This window comes from Castor canadensis, chromosome 4, assembly GCF_047511655.1.
Source record: "Castor canadensis chromosome 4, mCasCan1.hap1v2, whole genome shotgun sequence".
Classification (NCBI taxonomy): domain Eukaryota; kingdom Metazoa; phylum Chordata; class Mammalia; order Rodentia; family Castoridae; genus Castor; species Castor canadensis.
Window position 1 is genome coordinate 33,378,045 of NC_133389.1, and position 27,779 is coordinate 33,405,823.

The 27,779-nt window shown below is 38.6% G+C and overlaps 1 protein-coding gene across 7 annotated transcripts in view; it reads right to left on the bottom strand.

The window, feature by feature from the left end:
* The window catches only part of Pik3c3 (phosphatidylinositol 3-kinase catalytic subunit type 3), a 333,132-nt gene that overhangs the window by 33,772 nt on the left and 271,581 nt on the right, over positions 1 to 27,779 (bottom strand). For 6 of the 7 annotated variants that reach the window (XR_012447049.1, XR_012447050.1, XM_074069908.1 and 3 more), the window contains one exon: positions 6,943 to 7,054. Coding sequence is in view for 4 of the 7 variants with exons in the window: in XM_074069908.1 (XP_073926009.1) it covers positions 6,943 to 7,054 (112 nt within the window). In the remaining 3 variants the exon portion in view is untranslated. Of the gene's footprint in view, positions 1 to 6,942; positions 7,055 to 27,779 lie in introns of those variants that run through there. The other variant, XR_012447051.1, reaches the window with a different exon arrangement.

The window sequence follows — 27,779 nt, forward strand, 5'->3', positions numbered from 1 at the left end:
GTGGAAGTAAAATTAGAAAAAATAGGATTCATGGGACAGATGGCAGTGGCTCTTTCAAAGTTTCCAGCACTAAAATGGAAAGCCTCTGAAGCACATGTTAACTACCACAGGACTTCTGAGGTGAAACTGAGCCTTTGTGACCACAGTGTGAAAAAATCTGCTGGAAGAGGGTAAAGGGCATATCCTGATTTTGTTGACAAGTTATTGAAAGTGTTTAACAAGGAAGCAACCTATTATTTCCATGAAAAGATGTAGTTATTCCCCTTTCTTACTGGCAGCTAATTTTCTTCAATTTGGGAAAAATAACTACACTGTGATCCAAAAATTGGATATTTGTTCATGTAAATAGTAAAGCAAAAGGAATCTCAAACCCCTGTTTCAGGGGCTATTCTGAGGTGCTGGCAATCACAATAGAATATAAAGGGTTAAAGAAAGACTATATTATCAAAGACAGTGCAATCTCAGCACACAGACATTTAACACATGCAACTTAACTGCATATGTTTGACACACAAACAAAACAAGGCAAGAAAAAGAGCTAGCAATTTAAATAGTATGGGTAATCCAACCAGCTATTCCTCTCCATCAACGTATACCTCAGAGTGCACTGGAGGTGGGAGTCATGAATCTGAAGTTCTTCAGTTTGATCTCAGTTTCCTTAAGCTTCTTGTGGCTTACTGCCAGCTTCTCACCACTTAAGGGGAAATGTCATGAAAAGAGCTAATGCTTTTATCATGTGACACTAAATGCAAGCGTCACCATGTTAGTTCAACTAAACAGATAACCATATGATTCAATACTATAGAAAAAAAAAGAAGCTTTTCTGGGATTTATCAAGGTGCTTTGCACTAATATGGTACCTCCTTAGTCCCTTCAAAATACACTCTTTCAGATGGGTGAAGGTGGGACAGCACTGAGAAATAAGACATACCCAGACTTCAAAAAGGAAGATGGCCAAAGTGCCAAAGGCCTGAGAGGTGTGCAGGCAGCTGCAGAGGGTAGGGACTGAGTCAAAAGAAGAAAAGAAAAGAATACACATACACACATTACACTATTCTCCTTTCTACAATCTTTCATTGTCACTGTTTGGGATATTTGTTAGATTGCTAGATCTCATTAATTTTTTTCCTTCTGACCACCTTTCACTATACCTTATCAATCTACTTCCTTCTTCTTTCTCATTTCTCCTTTCTATTTACTTTAGCTTTCACCCATTTCATCCTTATTTCACAATACAATTTGTAAAATCCCCTAGCAATATCATTCCTACCTTCTTCTGATTAATTTCCTTATTAACGTGTATTCTTAATTCATGAAATATGTTTGCTCCTTTATTTCTATGAAGATGCTGGAGTTATGGTGGTGATTATTCTTAATTAGCAATTACTGTATTTTCCTAGTGATCATTTCTATCAAATGTGATTTCTTCTATAGCTAGTCTTCCTCTTCCTGAATGGAGCAGGAGGTCAGACCCAGTGTCTTGAGATGATGACTACTATGCCACACTCCAAGTCCAGTGATGAGAAACTACACAACACAGCTGCTACCCACTTCTGCCTAAACATTGCTAATATTTAAACTGAAGAAAACAGGAGATTAAAACTTCCAACCAAAGATTTTGCCTCGGATATTTAAATCACAACACAAAAACACAAGTGATAGAACAAAGCATGATAACATGGTTCCTCCAAAATCAACATTTCTACAACTAAGGAAGCCAATGAGAGTGAAGTGGGTGAAATCCTAAAGAATTCAAAACAATGATCAACTCAGGTAAAGAAGCCACAAATAAACATCTGAATGAATTCCAAGAAAATAGAAATAAACAGCTCAATGAAATAATGAAAGCAATGCAGGATATGAAAGAGGAATTCAACAAAGATGTAAAAATGCTGAAAAACAAAAAATGTAAATAAAAACTCAATAGCTCAAATAAAAATACAATTGAAAGCCTCAATACTAGACTGAATCAAGTTGAACATGTCAGGTCTCAAAGAAAAAATAAGGAAGTATAAATGGAACATGCAAGACCTCTGGGACACCAATAAAAGACCAAATCTAAAAATCATGGGGATAGAAAAAAAGAGAGGGGGTGCAATCTAGAGGCATAGAAAACATACACAATAATTTAATAGCAAAAAAATTCTCATATCTTGAGAAAGACACATTCATCCAGGTGCAGGAGGCTTTTAGGACATCAAACAGACAAGACCAGAAAAGAACCCCTCCAAGGTATATTAGCCAAAAACATTAAATATACAGAACAAGAAAAGCATACTGAAAGCTGCAAGAGAGAAGTGCTAAGTCACATATAAAGGAAAACCCATCAGAATAACACCAGACTACTCAACAGAAACTCTAAAAGCAAGGAGAGCAAGAAATGGTATATTTCTAGACCTAAAAGAAAACAACTTCCAAATTAATTAATGTATCTGTCAAAGCTTTCCTTCCTAATAGAAGAAATAAAAACATTCCATGATAAACAAAAAATAAAGGAATTCATGAAAACTACAAAAGCACTACCAAGTTTACTTAAAGAAATTCTACATGCAAAAGAGGAAGATAAAAGCAACCTGAATATACAGGAAGGAATAAATCTCACTAGGCATGAGATTTGATGAGAATCAAATATTAAACAGCAAAATGATGGGAAATATATACCTTTCAACAGTAACTCTAAATATTAATGGTCTGTGTTCTCCAGTCAACAGATACAGACTGGTGGGTTGGATAACAAAACACTGAACCATTTTTTGTCTACATGAAATGTACCTTGGCTGTCAAGACAAACACAAACTCTAACTGAATGAATGGAAAAAAGATATTCCAAGCAAATAGAGCCTGCAAGAAAGCAAACTTCTAGCAAAAATTACTCAGAAGATATAAAGAAAATCACTTCATATTGATAAAGGGAACAACCCATCAAAATGATATAATAATTGTAAACACACACACCTCAAACATTGGTGCACCCAATTTCTAAAACAAACACTACTGAAAATAAAAACACAGATGGACTCCAATACCATAACAGTGCATGTATTTAATACCCCACTCTCACCAATAGATAGGTCTTTCAAAAAAAAAAAACCTCAGATCCAATATAATCCGTATCAAAATCTCAACACCATTCTTCAAACAAATAGAAAAATTAAACCTGAAATTGATGTGGAAACATAAAAGTCCCTGAATAGTGACAGCAATGCTGGAAGTATCACAATACCTGACTTCAAATTATACTACAGAGCCATACAACAAAAATAGCATGGTATGGGTGCAAAAATCAGATATGGAGACCAATGTGATAGAAGACCCAGAAATAAACCCATGAAGCTACAAAGGAGCCAAAAATAGACTTTGAAAAAGAAATAACCTCCTTACCAAATTATTAGGGGGAAAGTGAACATCCACATGTAGAAGACTGGAAGTAGAGCCCTATTCTCACACTGCACAAAAATCAATTTGAAATTGGACAAAGATCCTAATATAAAACCTAAAAATTTGAAACTAAAATAGGAAAACACATGAAGATATAGGCATACGCAGTGACTTTCTGAGTAGGACTCTAACAGCTCTGGAAATAAGAACAATAATTGACAAGTGACATTGCATCAAATTAGAATAACTTCTGAACATCAAGATCAACAACAACCAGAGACAATGTACAGAATGGGAAAAATATAATTTCAAGTTATTCATCAGAAAGAGAAGTAATATGCAGAATATATAGCAAGCTCAAAAAATTGAACACCAAAACAACAAATAATCCAATTAATAAATGGGCATATGAATTAAGTTGATAGTTCTCAGAAGAAGTACAAATGGCCAATAAAAACATGAAGAAATATTTAACAACTTTAGCCATCAAGAAAATGCAAATCAAAATGACACCAAAATTCCATCTCACCCATGACAGAATGGCAATCATCAAGAAAACACTAGCAGAGTGGCTCAAGCATTAAAGCAACTGCCTAGCAAGCATGAGGCCCTCAGTTCAAACCCCATACTGCCAACAGAAAAGAAAATGCAATAACCAATTCTAGCAATCACAATCTGAGATACTAGTTGTACTAGGATTTCAACATTTGAAGGAAGTTTGGGAGAGGCACAATTCAGCCCACTACAAAATATTTATCTCACCCTCTATCTCCCCTAGAAGAATAGATATGTCTTATTTTCTATGTGCCAGACAGCATCTGGCACATAGGAGACTCTTAATAAATAAGAAATACAAAGGGAATGAAGTTCAAATAAATAAACTCATGGGAGTAAAACTCATCATTTCTTGAAAGGCACCGATGATCTAAAGAAGTCAAGAGAGCTTCTTTCAATTCAATAAATGATTGGGGTTGAAAGCAGAAGTTGATGAATGCTCTGTACTGACCCAATTGGGGCTGAAAGAGATACAGCTATAATTTATATCATTTGTTCCAAAGTGAAGACTGTATTTTCTTTAATAACAGATCATTTACATTATTACTCAATAATTCCTGCTTCTGTGCCTTTTGGGGTAGAAGCCAACAAGGAAAACCTCTGTAATTTATTTCTTTTCTTTGTTTTAATTTAATTGTATTTTAATATGCAGTTCACTCACTTGAAATTAAAATAACAATACAATAAAGTTTAAATTAAGAAAACTTACTTTCATTCCCATTCCTATCTAGCTTTTTTCAACTTCTCTCACACACAAGTTTTCTTTATGCAGATGAATGGACAAATGAAAATATATTTTGTCCCTCCCCCTTATTTTAAACAAATGATAACAAACTACACACATTGTTCTGAATTTTGCTTTTTATACTTACCAATATATCCCGAAAACCTTTCCATATTCATAAGGAACAGGCTTCCTTGTTCTTTTGCTAACTTTGTGGTATTTCATTGTGTGGATATGTCACACTTTATTGATGGTTACTTGGACTGTTTTTCACACAGTAACATTTCAAATAATGCTAAAGTGGACAACACTACCCATTCCAAACATGTGCAGTGTGCCTAAGAAGTAAGTTCTAAATGTGCATTTATTAAATCAAATGTTAAATGAGTGTATAAATAATTATGATAAACATTTCCTGTTTTCTGTATGGTTTGCATCTTTTTTTACACCTTTGGCAGCAATGGGTGAGAGAATCTATTTCTCCATAGCTTCATCGACAAAGAAGATTATCAAGCTTGGATTTTTACCAACCTAACAGATGAAAAACCAAATATTTCTGTGACTATGTGTGAAGTCAGGCAAGGTCACACTTGTTCTATGGGATATTTGATCTAATAGGTACTTTTCAGCTAAGGTTAGACCATTAATTGTCTTCACTTTAGTTTATTAGTGATGATAATCCTTAATAAAATAGAGCAATGGAGGAAAGATGGTGGAAGATAGTATGAGAAACATTCAGGAGGCCAGTTCTGAAGTTTGTGTATATCATTTATTACACCTGCATCCAATGGCTCAGACCCAGTCTTAAGTCCCATATAAATACAAAGAGACCTAGAAATGTCACTAAATATACATATGCTGCCCAGGAACAACCCTACATCATGAAAGGGATAGGAATCTTTGGAGGAGACTTGGTAGTATCTGTTTCAGAGATACATTGCTGCTGTGACTTGACTTGTGTCTGACTCAAACCTGATCTTGATCCCATAAAAGTGCTTTTGTTAAACTGTGGAAAGGAAATGTGTTAACTTTTTTTTATATATACAAGTACTTCAAAGAACAATTTCTTCAAAATTTATCATCTTCTAGCTGGGTGCTGGTGGCTCATGTTTGTAATCCTAGCTACTCGGGAGGTAGAGATCAGAAGGACTGTGGTTCAAAATAGTTCACAAGACCCAATCTAGAAAAAACCCATGACAGAGTGGATCAAAGTAAAGGCCCTGAGTTCAAACCCCATGGTAGAGTGGATCAAAGTAAAGGCCCTGAGTTCAAACCCCAGTACCACAAAACAACAACAACAAAATTTTCTAAGTCCCTTGGATTCCACATCCTTATTTGTCAAATAAGAAATTTGAAGTGGATTACTTCTATGTAACTTCCAACCAGCCATTTTATGGACTTGGGGTTACTATACCTTAGTTTGCCTTGTAGTAAATGAGTGTTTGACCACAAGCCTCTATCCCTAATACCACTAAGTTGACTTTTTAATTCTTTCTCTCCCCTGTCCTTTCTTGGGTCTTGCCAGAAATATAGGGATATTGTTTTATCTTACCAGGAGGCTAATGTTAGAGAGGTAAAGCATCTTAGTATATCTTCAGTAACTTTGGACTTCTCGTTGGGCCATAATCATACAGATAAAAGGTTTCAGTTAAGTTCAAGAAATACTTTTAGTTCCACAATCAAAATTTATAGACTGCCTTTTCTGCATCCAATCCTGAACTGTACCTCAGGTGCAAATATGAAAGAAAAAAATTAAACACAGAATGAGTAAGTTTATGTTCTGATTCAGAAATTCAACATTGCTGTATAAAGAAGTACAAAACAGAGCTCTTGATCCAAATGAGCTTATAATTTCTTTCAGTGTATTAGGATAGTCACATGAAAAGGTAACAATATGAGATCACAAATGATTTGCTGCCCAGATGGGTAAAATGGGGGAGAAAAAACAGTGTGACTGAGGGCAGTGACAGTACCCACCTGAATGGCTGAATGGACATCATCTTGATGTCCAAACTCTTTATAATGTGAAGCATGAAGGAAGCAGAATCTCTGATAAGCAGTTCCTAACCATGCAAAGCAAACTTGACCGCTTCTGGAACCCTAATCTTGAAAGAAACTGAGCTTCAGGTTCATATCATTTCTGCTTGAAATCACCATGTTGGTTTATGATGAGAAATGTATACCTGTCAATCATGTGTTCTTATTAGGAAAGACACTAAAACCCATACCAAAAGAATCTTCTCAAAAAGAAGGGAGATGGATAAGGAAAATGCCAATCAACTCACCTCTATTGTCTTCCTGTTGACACAGTTGATAGTCCATGGCCTGTTCTGCTTTTGTGTGTGCTCCTTTATCTTGGAATATCTTTTGTCTTTTTTTGTTTTCCTTAGCATTTTTCTTAAATATGTAAGAAAATACAACATTTTAATTATTTCTCATAAAATGACCATAACAGTATTATATGCTATGTCATATTTAATTCATTATTTAATTATTAGAGCTCATCTTCAGAAATGTAACTTATGATTTTCCATTGTATGACTTCCAAAAGAAAAATCCAGTTACATGTGATCAGAGTACTAAGTTCTGTTAAACCCCAAATCAGGAAACTCTATCCTCACCTTTATGCCCGATTTGTCCCTGCCTTCCCTGGCAGCCACCAGGCAACAAGGTAGTTATTCTCGACATTCAGAACTAAGCTATTTTTGAACATTTAAAGAGTCAGAAATTACATAACTGCAAGGTTTCCAGTCAGATTTTTTTTAAAAAAAGGAAGAGAGGATTTTCTCATTCTTCTCATTCTATAGACAAAGAAACTGAGACGCGACTCAGACTTTCCAAGTGAAACAGCCTGGACTGAAACCCAAATCTTTTGGTTCCAAGTGCAGTAGTCTTTCTGCTATGTCTCTGTGTGGATGGCCTTTCTTCATCACCACAGTGAACAAATTTGTGGCTCACTGAACACTATGTAAAGCAGTGTTATGACACACAAGCACAAAGCTTTCACCTCTACATGATGTGCAATGTTCAATAAAACCAATTAGACCTTACAAGAGCTAAGCTATCTGAGCCAACTCCTTACTTTCTCAAATGATGCCTCTTAAACCCAAGAAGATTAGGAAATTTATACAAAATTAGAGGTAAAAAGTATACTCTTCTTTTAGTTCAAACTTAACACCATACTGTGAACTTGCTGGATATTTGGTCACATAGTTCAGTTGCCACCTCAAACTGCTATCATTCCTCATAATCATTTCAAAAAAATGACTACATTTCTCTATTCTATGTAGACAAATTATGCTTATTAATTTATTAATTCTCTCTCTTTCTCTCTCTTTCTTTCTCTCTCTCTCCTTTTCTCTCCTAAATTTTGCCTGTCCTTTCTTTCTACCTCCTTATTCTGAGACTGTATGTGATCCACAGAGAAAAGATAGATTCAACTCAGGTATGTAGGAAATCAAGCCAAGGAACCCCAAATACTGGGGCAGGGATAGCAGCTGATACGTAGGTGGTAAATAAGAATGTTTCAAAAACTGTGGAACAGAGATGAGTACACAAGGATCAATTTGCCTTGCCAAGAGTATGATGGCTGCCAAGGAAGCATATTTTAAGGGATCCCAAAATATGACCCCCACTTGGAAGATTCTGTTATTACTGTATTACTATATTCAATAATAAGGGATTTGTTTCTTTCATTACATTGCTAACATACCTGGAATGATTGCAGAGATGGGGTTGGGGGCTATAAGTTATTTATATCTTAGTGGGATGCAATTTAATTAAATTGTTCTCCTCCTAACTCATATTTGAGCTCAGCCCCAGGAGAAGTTTAATGCCTGTAACTAGAAATGTGAGGAAGTAATTTTGAAAGGTGGGCAGTTCTAGAAAGGGCAGGCTTACCCTGGGGAATTGCAGTGTGAGGCTCTGGCAATATGAGAACATTGTTCTCTTGGGAGGTGGGATTCAGAGAAGAGACTTAGAAAGGGAGAGGGTGTCACAGAAGTGGGGTGGGGGGTGAGATGAAGACAGGAGGCAGACAAAGACACACTTAGGTAAGGTCTCTAATTTTCCTAAGTCCCAAATCTAAGAGTTCCTTGTGTTGGTTTGGAGCTTTCTGAAACTTAAAAATTTAAGGCCTCTTGCTTCTTTATTTTCCTCCTGGATGAGGTCTGTCAGTCTTTTTACCCTCCCACAAAATAAACAGAAAGGTTTATGAGGAGGAGGCAAAGCAATATACTGCCAATGAAGGCAGAGCTGCCAGACACCCACACTAACAAGTCACTCACAGCAGCTGCCAACTGTGAAGGGAGGTTTTTAAATTGTGATTTGGCTTTCTTGGCCTTCTGCGATTTTATTAACTCCCTGTAGCAATGGCTTCCTTTTGTGAGCATTGCATTTTATTGGAAAGAAAGGTTGGCTAACCTATGACCCCAGGGTCAGGGGCCTAGAAGCTAACTGAACTCATCTTCAGTCTTTTGTTGACTGGAGAATGCATGGTCATTCTAAGAGGCAAGCTGGATCATATTTCTTTCCTGCTTTAAATTGCAATGGCTTCCAATGGCCTGTCAGAGAAGAGCCATGGTCCTCACTGTGCTCTTCTAGGACTCCTGAATCAATCATGACCAACCATCCCAGCAACCATATGTAAGAAAATCAACCCAATACCGAACAGTGAATATTACAATGTTTTGCAAACAAATTAAGTGCCCTCTAGCCTCCAAACATTTAAACACTCCACTTTTTCTGTCTACAGTGAGTTTCTCCTCTTGTTCCTCTAATTCCAAATTCAAGTGTCATCCTGAGTACGGGGAGAGGCAGGCAAAAGAGTTAAAATCACTTGAACTTAAATCCTAGCTGCCATTGACAAGCTGGACCAGTTACTGAGCCTATCATCTGGAAAGTGGGAAACAATAATAACACTACTACCCTCATGGGATTACTGAAAGGATTAAATAACCCATATAGAGTAGTTAGAAGAGTGCCTGGGGTTTAACGAGTTCTGAAGAATAAGTATCAGTTGGGAATGTGGAGGCCTCTGGTAACCCTCCTGGAATGACCCAATCACCTACTCTGCCATCCCTGAACCCAATATACTCATTTGTTGGCACCTCTTATTGCACTACATGAAAAACTGTTTGTCAGTTTATACTCCATTTTAATCCCAAAAGGACTTGATTTGAAATGGTTCAAATTTATCTATTTTTTAGGAAATCTTTCTTTCCCATGAGTTGCAAATCCCTGAGAACTCTGGATTTTTCTAGTGCTTACTGTATCCCTAGTTCTCAGACCAGTACCGGGCACATGTTAGAGGTTCAATAAATGTTGTAAGTTGAATGTAATAATTCAAGAAGAGCATACACAATGAAAATTTCATCAAATTGACCCAAAGAACTGAGGATTTCACTCATGATTTTGCCTCTAACTTGTTCTTTGGCTTTAAATAATTTACACTATTTTGATGGTCCTCACTTTCCTTGCCTCAAAAGTAGGAAAATTTAGTGGTGGAGAAAGTGGGTCAGGGACAGCTGGGAAACCTCTTCATGCTCAGCTTAAGAAGTCAACATTTCTTCTAAAACAACGCAAAATGCAGTCAGCAAAAATAGTTTCAAATTTTCCATCCATCACAGCAAATGATGTGTGGACCAGAGAAGACCAAGAAATCAAGTCATTAATGGTTAAAAGCAAGATTTATAGTCAATGCTCCTAGCATTGTAAATTCACAATGTAAGTTAACTATTGCTATAAAGTATGAATAAAGTCTTATTTTCATCAAAAATAACATGCTATTCTAAGCATATAGCATTTTAAGGACTTACTAAGTAGAAGTGTTTTCTTATTTTTCAAAAGGTAATGTTGTGGCAGGGCATGATAGCTCTCCCCTAAAATCTCAGCTGCTTGGAAAGCTGAGATCAGGAGGCTCACAGTTCAAGGTCAGCCTGGGCAAAAAGTTAGCAAGACTCTATCTCAACAACAACAACAACAAATTGGGTATGGTGGTGCGCATCTAACATCCCATCTATAAGAGAGGCATAACTAGGCAGACCATAGTCCAGGCTAGTTCAGGCAAAAAAAATGAGACTTTACCTATAAAACAACTAACACAAAAAGGGCTGTGGGTGGCTCAAATGGTAGACTACCTGCCTAGCAAGTGTGAGGCCCTGCCTTCAAAACCCACTACAGTGAAAAAAAAAAAGTTAATGTTGTGATGAATTCCTTTGAATGCAAATTTTTGTCTACTTTTATAAAATAATAGTTCTTTAAAATATGATTAATATCTTGGAGGATTTAAAGGTTTTAAGACTTCAAAACATATTACCAAAACGGTTTTCCAGTTATGATATTTCTATACTTAAGACCAGGTTGAAATAGTCCTTACTGATTAGAAAGTTCCATATCAGTTTCACTGAGAGGGTTCAGATTTGGGGAAAAAGAAACCAAGCAGCAACTCTGTAGCAAACTCAGCAGGTGAAACCCACCCCTTCTACAAGGCCAGGCCATTTGATAAGCTAATTTATTAATAATATATTCTTTTTGAATGTGTATTAAATAGTTTTTAGTCCCTTATTATTTGTGACCTGTGGTGTTAGGTGGGGAATGAATAAAATAACTGATTCCTATTTACCTGCTATGCGAAAGGGCAAAAGTCATCTGAAACAACACTGATATCTTCTTAAGTGTCAGCTCTGTGATCTGATCAAGAAGAAATTAATTAGACTTGGTTTTTCCTAGCATAATTAATGTTGGAATTGGGTCTGGAGTCAGCTTGCTGAGATTGCTTTGGGGGCACAGGCACAGTTAACACTTGTAGCTCTGCAGATGAGCTGACCTCTATATATCCTTCAGAGCACAGGACAGAGTCAAGACCAAATCTAGATCTGCAGAGGCTGCTGAAACTCCTGGCATGTTGAGAATGTTTTAGGTAAATTCTAGATCACAACGTATAACTTTACAAAATAGCTAAACTGGTGAAAGTGAAGAAGATCTGTAGATGAGGAAATAATTTAGTTCTTTCATCTACAGAATGTAAGATTACTGCATCTAGTGAATTCCTCTATCACAATTAAGTACAAGATTTTAGATTATCAATCAAAAACTGTGGGGTAGAGAGGGAGAGTCAAGTGTCATGGAATTTAAAGGTATGTTAAGAATTTTAACAACTGAAGGTGGACAGAATGAAAATGTAGTCCAACATGTTTTAGCATCAAAAGTCAAACCAGCTCTGGGTTCTAGGTACTTCTGCTTTCCAATTGACTATGTAACCCTACATAGGCTATTTCATCTATCCTATCTCATTTCTCTCATATGTGCTTACATACTCTCTTAATTTTAAGATCTCTTGCCTTTTAGAATCCTGACGTTGATTATTCTGGCCTTAGCACAAAGTAATCCCTTTTGCTTTCTATTCCTTAGTAGATATGTCTATAAGGCAAAGGCAATAACAATTATTCTTGCCTAATGTCATATGAGATCATGGCTATGTTACTGCTTAGAAATGTCCTAAGTGTCCCTCAATGATGAGGCAATATCATAATCACCATCACTGAAAAACACCGGTTTTTCAAAGGACTGGAATACAAGATTTCAGTTCCTGCTTGCTGTGTCTTTCAAGAAGGGGCCCTATTCTTGCCTAGATTCCTCTAGAGAGATGTAGAAAGATGGAATCTCTGGAAAGAAACACTTCAATATCCCAGGTTGGTTTTGTCCAGCAAAATGAAGATAACATTTATGATTACCTAAGGCATGTCAAAGATGTTCTCCACATTGCTTTATTCTGTCTTCACAGCAGTGAAGATCTTATCTATTAGTGATAAGAAACTAAAACACTAAAAAGTTAAAATACTTTCCTAATCTTACACCCTCTTTAGAAGACTTGAAATTGAACTTAAATGTCCTAATAAGCAGACTGAGATTTGTCCAGAAAATGACAGAGTTCCTACTGTCTACTTTGATTGCTTGTATGTTCCATTATCCATGAAGCCACTCCCCACTCACTCTCAAGAGATCATAACCAATGCCTCCTCAAGGGCTCCACAATTCTTCTTACAAAATTTTTATGAAATGCATGCATACATTTATTCATTTTTGCATTTACCTTCTTTACTGGACTATGAGCTACTTAAGCCTAGAAACCACAATTAGAGTCATAGACGTTGACCTACAAGTTCATATCAGCTGGGCTGAACAAATGGTCAAGGAATAATAGACCAGCAAAAGGGCCATAAAAAGTTTTGAAGAGTGAGAAACAAAAGGAGGGCACAAGGAGAAGAGAACAGAAGGTGGGGAGAGGTGAGGGCAGGGAGAGAGGCAATCTGGCAGATGCTGTGTCTGACCATGCTCCAAAGACAAAAAGCACATTGTGAATGTTTAGCTGGGTTTGCCTACCCACATTCTGTTCATCATCATTAATGAGAACAGTTGAGAACTGATGTATTTGCAAACATGTCCACCCAAACACAACAAAAAACTGGCAACAAGGAATAGAGTGCCCCAGCATTTCTGTTAGTCATACACCATGGCTGTCCAGAGAGAATTCTGTTTTATAGATATGAAACATTAAATAGTCTCATCTCCTGGAATTGAACAAAGAAACCCTAAAAGTTTAACTAAAAATGGGGAATATGGGACCACAAACACAATAGCTATCACCTTGTCAAGCACACACACAACAAAGAAATGCAGTAACCATACATAGAAGTATATACTCGAAGTCTCACTCAGCTTTCGTAAGGGAAAACTGAAATCATCATATTTATGATGAAAAATTGTAAAACCCCTCACTCACAACTCCTCCATTCGTGTCTCATACAGAGCATAGTGTCTATCATACATAAACACTCCAAATATCTGGTGGTGGAAGTGTGTGCAAAGAAATTGTTTGGTGTGACCATTAGTTTATTTGAGCAGATGCTTTCTTACTCTGGAAAAATGCTATCATTCTCTATACACAAAGGCTGAAGTGATGTTTCAGTATCTCCAAAATTATCAGTCTCTGCTAAGAATAGGTCACCAGATCATCTGAAAAAGATGCAGAATAAAGCAGATATGATTTTATTCTGTGCATATTCTCACACAACTTTTGAGAAAAATAATTACTTAATTCAGCAGACTGTAATTCTCTATACTTAGTTATGTCCTCAATATTCATTCAATAATTAATTATTATTTATTGAGCATCTACTATGTGCTAAAGCCTGTGTGCAGTGCTAGAGATAAAATCGGAAGGTGGATATGGTCTTTGCTTCAGTTTTAGCAGAGAAAATAGAAAAAAATAACAATTTCTTACTATTTTTAAGCTATAAAGGAAAATTACAACAGTATTTAATTAACCCTTTGATACTGCCAGCATATTACAAATTCCTGTAATTCGTTGTCCTTTATGCAGAAAGTACAGCTAAATTCATTTCCCTCTTGGTAATTATAAATATGTCTTTTCCTGGGAAGCAGGAACTAAGGTCGTTGAGTTCTTCTAGAGCTTCAATTCCCAAATTATCAGGGGCTACGAAAGTTCTATTTTATCTTATTTCACTGCTTTGTAGAGGACCCCTCCCTTTTTGCAAGTTGGGGACTTTATGGAAGCAAATTACCTCAATAGATAAAAATCACCTGTTACTCACACTATAATATTCTAGTACATAGAATCACTAAAAATTCTAGCCTATATAGTGATCAATTATATACAACTTTTATTGTTTAGGTCATAATAAGGTCAAATTGTGAAACTTTTAGTAAAGATGAAAACTTTGCAGGAAAAAAAATGCACCTTAGTCAGAGATGAAGTTTCCCAGAATGCTAATACATTAGTTAACTTGTTTCCCAGACCACATAAGATTGGGAGTAGCTAAGAAGAGAGTACAAGAGAGGGCAGCTGTGGAGAGTGAAACAGGAGAAACCTATGAGGACATAAGGCAAGACCCAGCTCAGCTGCTTTTCCTAAGTTGTTTAAGTTCAAAGAAGCAGGAAGGCAGGTTCCTCTTGTTACAATGTCACACCCCTCCCTGAGAACTGCTGCCTCCCCTCCTTGTTTACCATTGGGTATAAAAGACTCACTGAAGGAGGACAGGAGGCTTTTGGATGAAAGGAAGCTTTTTGGTGAAGGGAGGCTTTTTGATGAAGGGAGGCTTTTGGAGGAGGGAGGATTGCTGAAGGGAAAAGAATTGCTGAAGGGAAATGAATTGCTCAAGGAGAATTGCTAAAGGGGAATTGCTAAAAAGGGGTTGATAGAAAGTCTGCACCGAGAACTTTATACATAGGTTTTAGAAAAGCTAAGGTAAAGAAAAGATAAAGAAAACATGGGATGGTGCAAGTCTGAGCACTGAGGCTTTAAGAAAGCTAAAGAGAGAACATGTGACAGTGCAAGTCTGAGGGCAAAGACTTTGAGAGAGATTATGCTGAAGAGGAGCTAAGAGAAAACATAGGACAGAGTGAGTCTAAGGAAAGAGACTTTAAAGCATAGAAAAGAAGATTTTTTATGCTTTAAAGAAGAAAAGAAGATTTTTAGAAGCAAGGTTTTAAAGAATTGTAAAGGAGTAAGGCCTTAAAGAAAAAATAGGGAAAAGAAGCAGAGTAAAGAGAAAGATTAATAGAGATAAGAAGCAATGAGGCTGTTGTGTGTCTCCATATGAGCGCCCAACACACCTGGCCCCCAACTTTCTGTCTGTCTATCCTGTGTCCTTTCTGCATCTCTCATTGCCTCCACTTAGCCCCAGTTAGGTTCAGTAGTACCAAGAAGGAGAGAAAGCTCTCTTCAAGCAGCCATGTATAGACACAAATACAGCAATAGGCAGGAAGGTGCTAATGGCCTAAACAATGATCCTGGGAAGGAGTGGTTACTATGTGCCAATTCTAAGCCCTTGACTTTCATTTCCTCTCAACAATCTGTAAGACAGCTACTGTCAAGAGGTGCCTCCTATGTACCAGGAATGTTACATACATTTTTCTCTTATCCTTACAGCAAGTTGGCATTATAGTGTCCAAGTGAAGAAACTGTGCTTCAGCAAAACAAAATAACTTGTGGCAGTTAATGAGCTAGTAACTGACTAGAATTTGGAGCCAGCCGAAAGTAAAGTGTGCAATAACCTCTCCTTACTTCCAGATTTATTATATTTGGTTTTAACTAAACATAGTCAAAAATAAAAAGTTTCAAAAATAAAAATTTTAAGTTCCCATACACACATTACACAGCTCAGTTGATGCAGAGAAGTTCTCAGTCAGTCCCATGTAATCATCAGTTGTGTTTTAATTATGTCATCTGCTGTGTGTTTCCCTGTCCTTAATTTTGGAATCATATACCAGTTTTTCCTCAATGGCGGCCTCCTTGAAACCAGATATCTGCAGATACCAAAGATCTACTACTGTACATCACAGTTTGAATAACCATGTCATTTTGTTCTTGTTGTTCTGCTTGATTATTAAGATTCCATCTCATTCCCAAAATTGTCCTGGTTTGGATGATAAATTGTACTCTCCTGTATCCAAAGGGCATACCCTCCCCACAAGGTCATTCCTTCTCCACATAATAGTGAACTTCAGTGCCAAAACCTTGACACTGTGGCAAGTAAAAAATGCAATGTTATTCTAGACCATTCAGAGAAAGGGGAAAATGGATTATTCTGTTTGACTATTCCTCAGAGCAAGAATCCACTAAAGAAAAAATAAATATGAATAAATGATGCTGTTTCAAAAAGGAAAGCTTAAAGTAGACAAGTTAAATGTAAACAGAAAAGTGTGTAACACATTCTAAAAGAGTTTTTATTCCAAGTTATTGAAGTTTAGCTTTTCTTTTTTGTTGGCAGTACTAGTGGTTGAAGTGAGGGCATTGTGCAGGCTAGGCAGGTGTTCTACTACTTCAGCCACACACCCAGTGCTTTTCACATTTGTTATTTTTGAGATAGGGCCTCACTTTTAATCCCTCAGCCAGTCTGAGTTATGATCTTGCTATTTATGCTTTCTGCATACCTGAGATGACAGCTCTCACCACCACATCCAGCTTTTATTGATTAACATGGGTTCACAAGAAATTTTTGCCTGGGTTGGTCCTGGAGCAGCTAGCCTCCCGCTTTCTGAGTAACTGTGATAACAGGTGTGAGCCACCATGCCCAGTCTTGAAGTTTGACTTCTGAGCCTACAGAGGATAAGTTTTAATTGAATAGAAAATTCACTTGTTATCTTCCCTTTTTTTGTCATTTTAAAAGAGGAAATGCTGTATTCCCGCCCCTCTGAACAAAACACTTCCTACTAAACAACAACAAAAAAGTTACCTGAGAGCTTGGTCTCTTAAGGCTGTCAGCTGAAATATTCGCCATACACTGTATAATCTTAGGCAAATTACTTGCCATCCCTGGCCCTCTTAGTATCAGTAATATTAAGTCAATATTATGGTCTGAATATGAAATGTCCTATACAGGCTCATGTTTTGAATGCTTGATCCCCAGCTGGTGGCATTATTTTGTGAGGTTGTGAAAACACTGGGAGTTGGAGCAGAACTGAAGGAAGCAGTTCATTGGGGGCCTGTCCTTGAAAGTTATATTATGTCCTCAGGATACCTAGTCTCCTCCCCTTTTCATTGCTTTCTGTCCACCAAGAAATGAAGAGCAGTCTCTACCACATAGTCTACCGCCATGATGTTCTGCCCACATGCATGAGGCCAGACAACCATGGAATGTACCCTCTGACACCCTGAGTCAAAATAGGTCCTTCCTCCTTTAAATCTTTTATGTCAGGTATTTTGTCACAATGACACAAAAGCTAACTAATATAGATGGTAATAACATATTGCCCATTGGAATATAGGAAGGATAATAAATAACAATGCATGTAAAGTGTTTGGAAGAGTGGAAAGTATGCTTACCATGTAGGAAGCGCTTAGCAAGTTTACTTATGACAACAGATATTTAATTCATTAACACCTTATTAATCATTAAAGTTGACCTTAATTCTAATCCTTTTCTGTTTTGAAAAATGAAATGTTAAGTAGAAAAAGCAAGGTCAAAATCTAGCCAAAATGATATTGGCATTATCATTTATAAAATATACCCAAATATAAACTTAAAATTCAAAGCTACAGGGGTTTTTAGACCACCTAGTCCAATGACCTCATTTTATAATAAAGGAAAATGGAACCAGAGAGGTGCAGTGGCCTCCTCAAGACAAAAACTGACTGACTGGCAAAGCTAGACAAGGACCAGTCCTGGCTGTGGAAAGACCCTGGGCCTCTGTGATGGATAAAATTCCTCTTCCACGTTGCCACTGTGTAACCTCAGGCAATTTTGCTTAACATGTCTGAAGCTTGTTATTCTCAGTTGATAAAAATAAGGATTAGAGTTTCCCTTTGTCAGGGTATTCTGAGGATTAAAAGAACATGCAAAGAGCCCGGAGTCACACTCATGCAATATGTGGGGCCTGAAGTTGTGCAGCTGCTAAAAGAAATTTGTCACTACCTCCTAAACTATAAATTGCACAAATCCTTTGACACATGAATTCCACTTCCAGAAATGTATCCAATGGAAAGATACATGTTCAAGGATGTTCACTGTAGCTTTAAATGTACTAACATTAACAAAAAGAATTAAATCTCTGTCAAGAAGAAAATGCTGCTAAAAAAAAAGAATTGTTTTATACAAAGATAATGGTAAGTCTTTTGTAACATATCATTAAGCAAAAATTAATGACACTGAATAATATGTGAGATGGAGTTTTGAGTCCATTTATAACAAAACAGAACATAAGAATATAAATATATATGTACATACAGACTTAATTGTTAATATATACCTCTGAAGTAGAAGGAAAAGGAGAAGGAAAAAAGTAATTTTCACCATTGATTCTGTATAGAGTATATTCTTTAAAATTTTTATCATAAGGATGTGTTTGAACATTATTTGCATAGCAGAATAAAGTATATAGAATACCTAGCATTATGGATACTAAATAAGTATTTCCTTTTGTCCATATACCTATATTCCTTGGTGTCATAATGTTTATTATTATACTTGGTATTATTACCATCATCATTAGAACTTCATTTACAGTTTTAGAATACAAATATTGTTTCTAGGGTACTGGTCTGCCCCCATTAAAAAGCTTTTCCATAGAGCTTCAGATCTGGCTGTTCATCTGTGATCTGCACTAAAGGTCTGCATCCCACAATCTAAGCTAAGGGATGGACAAAGGTTAATAGAGGGACATAAAGGCAAAGCTGGGTGTAGTCTCCCACACCTCTGTTTGTGGTGTCATTTGTCTCCCTGTTAAAATGCAATAAAGACAATAAAAGGAAATCGGCTGTGGAAAATGAAAGAGCCATTTATTCATAAAAACAGTTCAAATGAGAAAAGTCTCTTAATGGGGATGGGACAACTACCATGCAAAGCAGTGGGAGAGAGATACATAAAACCCTTAAGACAATTCATTAACCACAAATTATTGTAGGAACTCAAATCCTTTCCCCCAAAACATGTTTATGTTTTAACCATCAGAGTGATGGATGCCTTCAAGCAAACTCTGAGGTTGATATATCTGCTTTAAAGGCAGTAGACAAAAGAAATAACTTTGACTACAGGATTTTACCAACTGAGATGTGAAGCCCTAGAGGACACATAGCCCCATAATGAGCGCAGTGAAGGGGACAGTATGGAGTAGGTGAAAGGCCAATCAGCTCACACTTAGCTTGGACTCTCTTTCTGCTTCAACCAACTCGCCTTCCTAAATGAACACATCGATGATCTTGGGAGAGTTAGTCACCTAATTTCTGGACCATCTTGCCTAAAACAAACATAATACATGCCTAGCCTATCTCTCAAAGCTGTTGTGATGCTTAGATGGTTTAAAAAAGAAAAGAAAATACGTGGTGGCTGCAAATTGTTTCCATTACATTGTTCCAGCCACCCATATACCACTCAGCCAGCACCCATAAAAAGAGTGGGCTTATTCCAGCAAAATGTGTGGATCATTTGTTTTATTACTGCCTCTTAGTTTTCTCTTTCTTCCCAATCTTTTTTGTTTGTTTCTTTCTTTTTTCTCTTTTTGATACCACTAGCATTTTGAACTCAAGGCCTTGCACTTGTTAGGCAAAGGCTCTACTTGAGCCACAGCTCCAGCCCTTTTGGTTCTAGTTATTTTTCAGATAGGATCTTCCACTTTTTGCCCAGGCTGCCCTCAAACCTCAATCCTCCTACCTATGCCTCCAGCATAACTGGTGTTCCAGGCATATGCCACCACCCTTATGACTTATCTGTTGAGATGCGGGTCTCATTAACTTTTTGCCAGGACTAGCCTTGATCCTCCTAATCTCCACCTCCTAAGTAGTTAGAATTATTGGAATATGCCACCGTGCTTAGCCCTCTTCCTCTCCATTCTTGAGTTTGCATGATTTCAAACTAAACAGCATGTTGGAAAACTGTACATGCAATGGAAACAAAATACAATTTTATATTTCTAGCTCTTTATTCAAATGACTAACATTATAGCCCTAGATAAAAATTTTTGGCAGACTGTTTTCTTTTCAAATTGGCCCACTGGCAATCTGTTTATGGTCTCTGGGCTTCTAGGCATGTCCATTTGGCCATGCCTGCTGAAATCACACCTCAAGGACAAAGACCTTACAGCAACTCTCCAGTGCCCTATGTAGCCCAAGGAAACACCCATGTTTTTCCTACCCCACACATTCAACTTGAGGTACAAGACAGCCTCAGTACTGCCTTCTTCTGGTCCTGCCACCATAGCAGCAAGGGGCCATACACTGTGACCAACAGTTGTAGAAAACATCCATACCAGTGGTCCCATTGAAGTTTGATACATCTTCTGTTAAGTATTAATGGATACAGCCTAATCTCCTTATTCTTCTGTCCACTTACAATTCACACTATACATGATAAATGGCTTCAGAAATAGAACTCTGTGACTTGATGGGGATTTTAATGGCCAAAAAATGTTTCAGTCGTGTTCACTAGATTAGACTAATTGAGGGATGAGATAGCGTTACTCATTTTGGGAAGGATTCTTATCACAAAGCATCAAAATGAAAAAGTCCATACTGGACTCCTGGTCTGTTTCAATCCATTCACCACTCAGGACATCACTTTATCTTTTGAGTGCAGGTTATACTAAGAGAATTGGACAAAATCTAATGCTTTTATGCTCAGTTTCTTGTTCAGGGCATGTTAGTGCTTGCCATACCCAAGGACAATAGTTCATGAGTCAGGTCTCATTCTTTATTAATCTTCATTAAGGGTCTCATTCTTCTACAGCTTTGCTGATGACCATTCTGAAACCTGCAAATTTTAAAGGGTTTTTTGATAGGTTGTATCATCCCAGCTTCCATCTTTTCTTGGATAGCAAAGTAAAGCCTGTTTTGACAGAGTTTGAATCACCAGTGGACTATTAAATGGACAATGCTTTTGAGGGGAAAAAGTGCACACAAAAATAAAACATAATAGGACAAAACCAAACAGCTCCACCCTCAGGCACAACTGCTTTGAAGATTCAGATGGTACCTGGTTGGTTACAGCTACATTCTTGATCTACTGAACTTGATCACTTTTAAGACTACATCCAGATCTAAAATTACATCATTCAATAACACACTGATTTATCTTTTAAAAATTTATCTTGACATTTGTTTATTATTTAAGAGCTTAAGAAAATACAAGATGGGTTGCTCCCATTGTAGCCTTGACTAACTGTTCATGGAAACCAGGGATAAACTTGAGATTACATTAAAGAAATCTAAGGGAGTTTATAGAAATAGCACATTTGCATACTTTATCTCTTGAGGATAATTTATTCAAATATTTTTGGTTTGTCCAAGGTATTAGAGAAATGTAATGGTAATAATATTTACTAGAAGGCAAGTTCTACGATGGCAAGAAATATTTTGTTCTATTTGGTTCCCCTCTGTTCCTACTTTAAAAACATCTTGATAAAGATAGAATTAACACATCATAAATTTTTCCAAGTTAAAACATACGATTCAAGTGTTTTTTATTTGTTTATAGAATTATAGACTTATTACTGGCTTTCTTATAAATGGGGGTAAGTGGCTAGAGATATTGATAAACAATATTGGTCATGATGTCATGGACACGAGACATCATGGGAGAATCCATGGATGTGCTGGGGGTTCTTGCTCTCAGAACACTCAAGAATAAGAGGCTGGAGCACCAGAAGTACAGGCAGGAAAAAAACTTTATTGACAAAGAAAGGCTGAGTGGAGAGACACACTGAGGAGTTGGAAACCGTGCCCTCCCCACCCCAAGTGCTGGAGTGGGGGGATATAGATATGTAAGGCTTCCACACTAACCTAAAGAACAGTTCATAGTGGAATCCTACAGGTCCATTCTTAGCATGCATGGGCCTCCTGGACTCTACTTCTCTTAGGTTGTGGGGGTTTCTACATTCCAAAGATATCATGGGGCTGATTTATGTTATGGGACCACTACAAATCTCCCCTATGAGTTGGACCCCCTAAGTGCTGTTAGGGAGGTGAGGGGTTGAGATCCAGTCTTTAGCTACTTCCTGCTGAGAGGGGGCAAAGAAGGGCCCTGGCAGGAGTCAAGGATCCAAAACGAAAGGGGTTTCCAAAGGTAGTAAGAGTGGGTGTGGAGTAACATTTGGAGCTTGATGGAGTCTAGGTGAGAAGAAATGAAATACACAAGAAGGTTAAGGAAGCATGGACCAAAGCACAGGACAGCTCCGATAACAGCAATGGGTCCCAGGAGAGGGAAAAGCCATGGGAACCAGCTGCCAAGCCAATTGTTAGGTTTCTACCCATCCCAAGTTTGTACGAGGATGTGGGTGATTTTTCTGATGTTAGTGGCAATGCTTATTACTGCTTGTAATTGTTGAATTTGCCACATATGCCCCCTTCCTCAGCCAGAAGATAGTCTAAGGTTAGGTGGTTTTGATATATAGTGGCACGCATTTGGGTCTGTTGTCTGGCCAGTAATTCTAAAGCAGAAGCAGTTTGGTTGGTGATAATTCCTATCACCATTTGTAATCTAATGATTCGATTGAGCATGCAAATGGGAGTCTGGTAACCCAAACTCCCATCTTGTGCTCAGAAGTCTTTGAGACAAACCCAGCAGTTGGTAATATTAGTAATTTTGGTCAGGTAGTTGGTGGGTGTCCATGGGTGGTGATGAAGGACCTGTCCCATTAGAGCAGGGAGAAAAAGAAGTATGAACCTCACAACATAAGTTCGATTATGGATGGGAGAGAGCACAGAAAGAGGAAAATGAAAATTAGAGCCCCACCATATAGGCAGGTCCACTCTGAGGGAGAAGTCACCCATAGACCTATGCTTAGAACTATGGTTAGAATGAGACAGAGTGCAATGAAGAGGTAAGGAAGGAGACCCAACATAAGTTACTTTCCTGATGGAGTCTTATTAAAGAGAAATTTAAGATCCAAGATGGGCTCACATGAGTTGATGGGCTCCTCAGGAGCAGGTTTAAAGGTAGCCATGTCAGTGGGTGAAATCCAGCACTTGACTCTGGAGATATGGATCCAAGATTACAACCCAGCCACTCAGACTCCTGTTGGGGTGGGAAGAAGCACAGAGCATGGCCCCTCCCACAGGGGCTCCAAAAGCTCTCTGGATACATGAGAAATTTTAACAAGCACCAAAATCACCAGGACAAAAGAGTGGAGGAGAAGAAAAGCAGGCATGAGGGATGCTTTGGTGTAATTCGGTTAGGATTTGTTGGAACTTAGCTAACTGGTTGACATGGGAGATAAGTCTGGCTGTTTCACCATCCAGAGTGAGGTCATTAGTGAGAAACAGATGGCCATAAAGAGATTCAAAAGGGGTGATATCCGGCTTTCCCAGGGTGTTTCTGAGGCAGAGGAGGGCCAGGGGCAGAAGTTTGGGCCAGGGAAGATGTGTTTCCTGGGCCAGTTTGACTAGGTAGCACCTGAGTAACCCATTGACCCAGTCCACCTTCCGCAAGGATTGGGGCCTCCAGGCACAGTGGAGGTGATGTTTTAGGTGATCCTGAGCAGGAGGGCCTGCCTTGCTCTCTCAATGGTGGAGCCATCCATCCAGACTGATGGGTCTGCTTGTTCCTCAATTAGGGGCATGCAGAAATACTCTCTGGGCACGGGGGGGAGTAGTATTTGGACTTTAAGTTTGGACAGGAGGTCCCTTCCCAACAAGGTGATAAGGGTCTTGAGGCCAAGTAGAGATGAGTTGCAGAAGTGGAGTTTTCCCCAAGAGCACGACACAGGCTGGGTAAAATATTCTAGGGACTGGCCCGACATGCTCCAAATGGTGACTTTGTTGTTAGACATGAGACTTGGAGAGAAAGAAATGATAGAGAAGCAGGCTCTGCTATCCAAAAGGAAGATAATCAAGGAAGATAATCATTGCCCACCTGAGTGGCCTGATCAATGATTCTGTGCAGCTCCAAGGAAGTAAGAGTCTGATATAGGAGCAGCGTGACATCTTTCCAAGCCAGTTCAAAAGTTTGAGTAACAGTAATAAAGGCTTGAATGCACTGGTCTGGGTCATTGGTTAAGCTTCCCAAGTCTCATTTAATTTCCTTAATGTTGCTGAATCCAAAGGGGACATGGATTCTTTCCAGGTGGCTACTCCTACTCCTGGGAACTGGCTGGAGGTGGTAGCAGCTGACAGTTGCTAAGCAAGGAGGCAAGGGAGTCATGGGAGTTGGACATCCACTCTCCTCACTCCCCTTGGAGGGGAGGAAGTGGCTTTCTTAGAGGCAACTGGGGTTTCCTAGAGGCATCCTCTCTTCAGGTATATTTTTACAAACCATGGTCAGGATTTGAGTACCTCTCTTACACTGTCTGACCCTTTGCAGATGTTCTTTAAGAAAAAAGAACAGCTGCACATAGTGGATTTCTGTCCATTTGTTCTCCCTCTTGCAAAAATAGCTTAACTTGAGAGTAGTGTTGTAGTTAAGAGGCTCACCCTCAGGCCATTTTTCCTGATCTCCAAGGGGATATTGGTGCCAGGTCTGACTGTAAAATTAAATCAAAGCCTTTCTGTGAAGGTTGAAAGGATCAATATCCTTCCAACTTTTTAGCAGACAGGCAAGGGGAGACCCCTCTAGACCTCAAGAGAAGAAAATTCCCATTTGGAAAAAAGAACATGTGTTCTACAATGGAGGGGGCATTCCTATTTATCAGTGTCCTGATAAGGAAATCCCTCCCCAGGGAGAATATGTTCTCCCTTCTGTTTTATCCCTTCTTCCATCTGTGACCAAGACCAAGGGAAAAACTGAAAGGGCCTTCCAGGTTGCAGTCACCCCACCAGCGTGGCCCTTACCACATATGACCTGCCAATCTTAAAGTCCAAGTACTTATAATGTCTCCAGTTAGTGAAGGCAACCAGTTCAAAAAGAACCCAATGGAGGAAGGGCTCAATGAGAGACATAAGGGCACAGAAGACCAATGCAGTGTTGGGTGAGCCTAGGATCAGTCACGTCTTCTGGAGAAGACTAGAAAGAAAGGGTGTGGTTTTGGAAAATATGATCTCCCATGCACTCTGGGGGCAGCCATGGGAGAAAAAAATGGCATGTGCCATAACAACAGTGCAAATATATCCCCTAGGACAGTCCTGAAGGATAAAGATGGAGCAGCAGGGGATGTGAGGGAGGACAGTGCTCAGTAAGGAGTTGTAAAAACCCCCAAAATTGGCACTCAGTCAGGTGTGGGGGGGCATACATCATCCAAGGAAAAGTGGGGAATGAAAAGGGCAGGAAACCTCCTGAGGGCAAAGACACTTTATTATCTCCCTACTAAATGAAGGCCTGGTGTCCTCCCATATGTCCCTGAAAAAGGTCACCCACTGTTGTCAGGGGCAAAAAGACCACTGGGTCATAGTGCAGAACTGAGAGAAGGAGAAAAAGCCTGGAGCTGGAGGGATTCAGACTCACCCATGTAGCAGTAGGGCAGTCCTGTGTAAACCCTGGGACAGACTCAGCCTTTTGCACTCCAAGGAGGGATGTACTGGATTCTGCTGAAAGATTTAGTGGGCTCAAGAAAATCCCCCTCCACTTTGAGGAGAAACCTTCCTACTGACAGAAGAAGAAGGCGGCTGGCCAGAGAGTTCTGCTTTTGGCTACTCCACAGCAGGGATGCTCTCCCAGTAGGCAGAATCCATAGGAGTGCCGGACAATCATGGTCACTTCCCAAGCAGACTGTCTCCAGTTAAGCAAAGCTTATACTGACATTTCACTCTGGAGAGAAGAGGGTCCCTACATGGGTCACAAAGATGTCATGGGGGAATCCACAGATGCACTAGAGGGTTCTTGCTCTCAGAACACTCTCAAGAATAAGAGGCTGGAGCACCAGAGGTACAGGCAGGAAAGAAACTTTATTGATGGGGATGCACAGTAGGGTTCAGAAACCAGGTGCCCCCCGAGTGCTGGAGTGGGGGGATATATATCTGTAAGGCTTCCACCCTAACCTAAATAACAGTTCATAGTGGAATCCTATAGATCCATTCTTGGTGCACGCAGGCCTCCTATGCCTCCTGGTCCTCTGGCCAAGCTGGTTCCTCTGCCTCGCAGGAGCTTCTGCATTCCTAAGATGTCAGGGGGTTGATTTATGGTATAGGACTGCTACAATGAGAACATAATTTCTGAAGCTGAGAAATAAGAACATGGTAGTTAATTTTACTATTATTTCTACTTCTGTATGCTTTGGTTTGAGAGCTGCTTTTGCCAAAAAGCACTGACTCCTCATTTGGGCCCAGGAATTAACTAAAGGCAGGAAACAGATGATTACAAAGCCTCTTTTCCGTAGGAAAATGTAATGAGTATAACAAAAGGGAAAAACTTGTGGTGTAGTCAGCGTGCATGCTGGCAAGTTTATTGTGTTAATTAAACTGACATTCTTTCCCTCTTTGTCTACATACTGAAGAGTCCAAAGTTAATTCTCTTTACCAATTAAACCAGGTAATCTTCTCCCCCTATTTCTCTGACCACTAGAAAAGTAAATCCATTAGCCATGACAGACCGCTTCAGAGATGTGCCTCCAGACATCTGGAGAAAGAACCAAGGCCAGCAACCACTCTGAACATATGTTTCCTAACGTAGGCAAGCCTTCTTTCAGAAGGGGGACGACAGAGCTCTGAGAGGTTGACTCTCCCTGTCCGCCTCTTTGTCTGACAAATAATAAACCTCATTTCCATTTCCTCAAAATCCTGCTCTCTTTATTTGTAAATTAAAAATTGGCATTGAGGCTAAGGACTGGCTTTCTGGTAACAGTCCTGAGACCTCTGAAAAACATTTGAACCATGAAGGATCCGCCCTCATGAATGGGTTGATTTTCTTATGGTAATGAGTTAGCTATTGCTGTAGTTGGGAAGGAGGTGTGTTTTTCCTCTCTTCTAAACTGTGGGCACTGCCCTTCTGCCATGAAAACCTCACCAAACAGGTGCTGTCATAATGCTGTGGGCCTCCTGAACTATGAGCAAAATAACTCTCTCTCTTTATAAAGTACCCAGTCACAAATGCTCTGTGACTAGCAGCAGAAGATGTACTAAGACACATCGGTTAATTAAAATTTCCAGAATAAGTTTGAGAGAAAAATATTTTTTTCAAAAAGCAATTGAATTGTGAGGAGGGGCATTTACAGGGTTTCAATTTATTTGTTGTTAGTTAGGGGCTGTTTTTATTCTTTTGAGTTTAGAGAATATATAAGACATTAATTCAATCTTGAGTAAAATTTTCTAACCAGGTGCCTTTCTTTACCATTTTTATGTATATAAACTGAAGAAGTACCTTAAATTGCAGAGGTATGAGATAACCAGAACACTCTTTGTGAGCTATAGGCCAATGCCATATATAAATGGGAAGAAGCTATAAAATGGCAGAAAAATACCCAATTTTACAACTGCTTTTGAAAAATTTTAATATTACATATTTTAAAAGTGCATTAGTACATCTGACATAAAGTCAGCATGTAAACTGCATCAGGTTGTGAACAGAATTATGGGGTAATAAAAATGTGTAGCAGAACTGGACAGTGGAATAACTCTCTGAATCTCACTGAAATGTGTTATGTCATCAATCATGGATATAAAACATGCTTAAGGATTTGGAAGGTAGAACCCACAGATTTTCTCCAGGATAAACAGATACACTCTGGCACATGTAGAAAATAT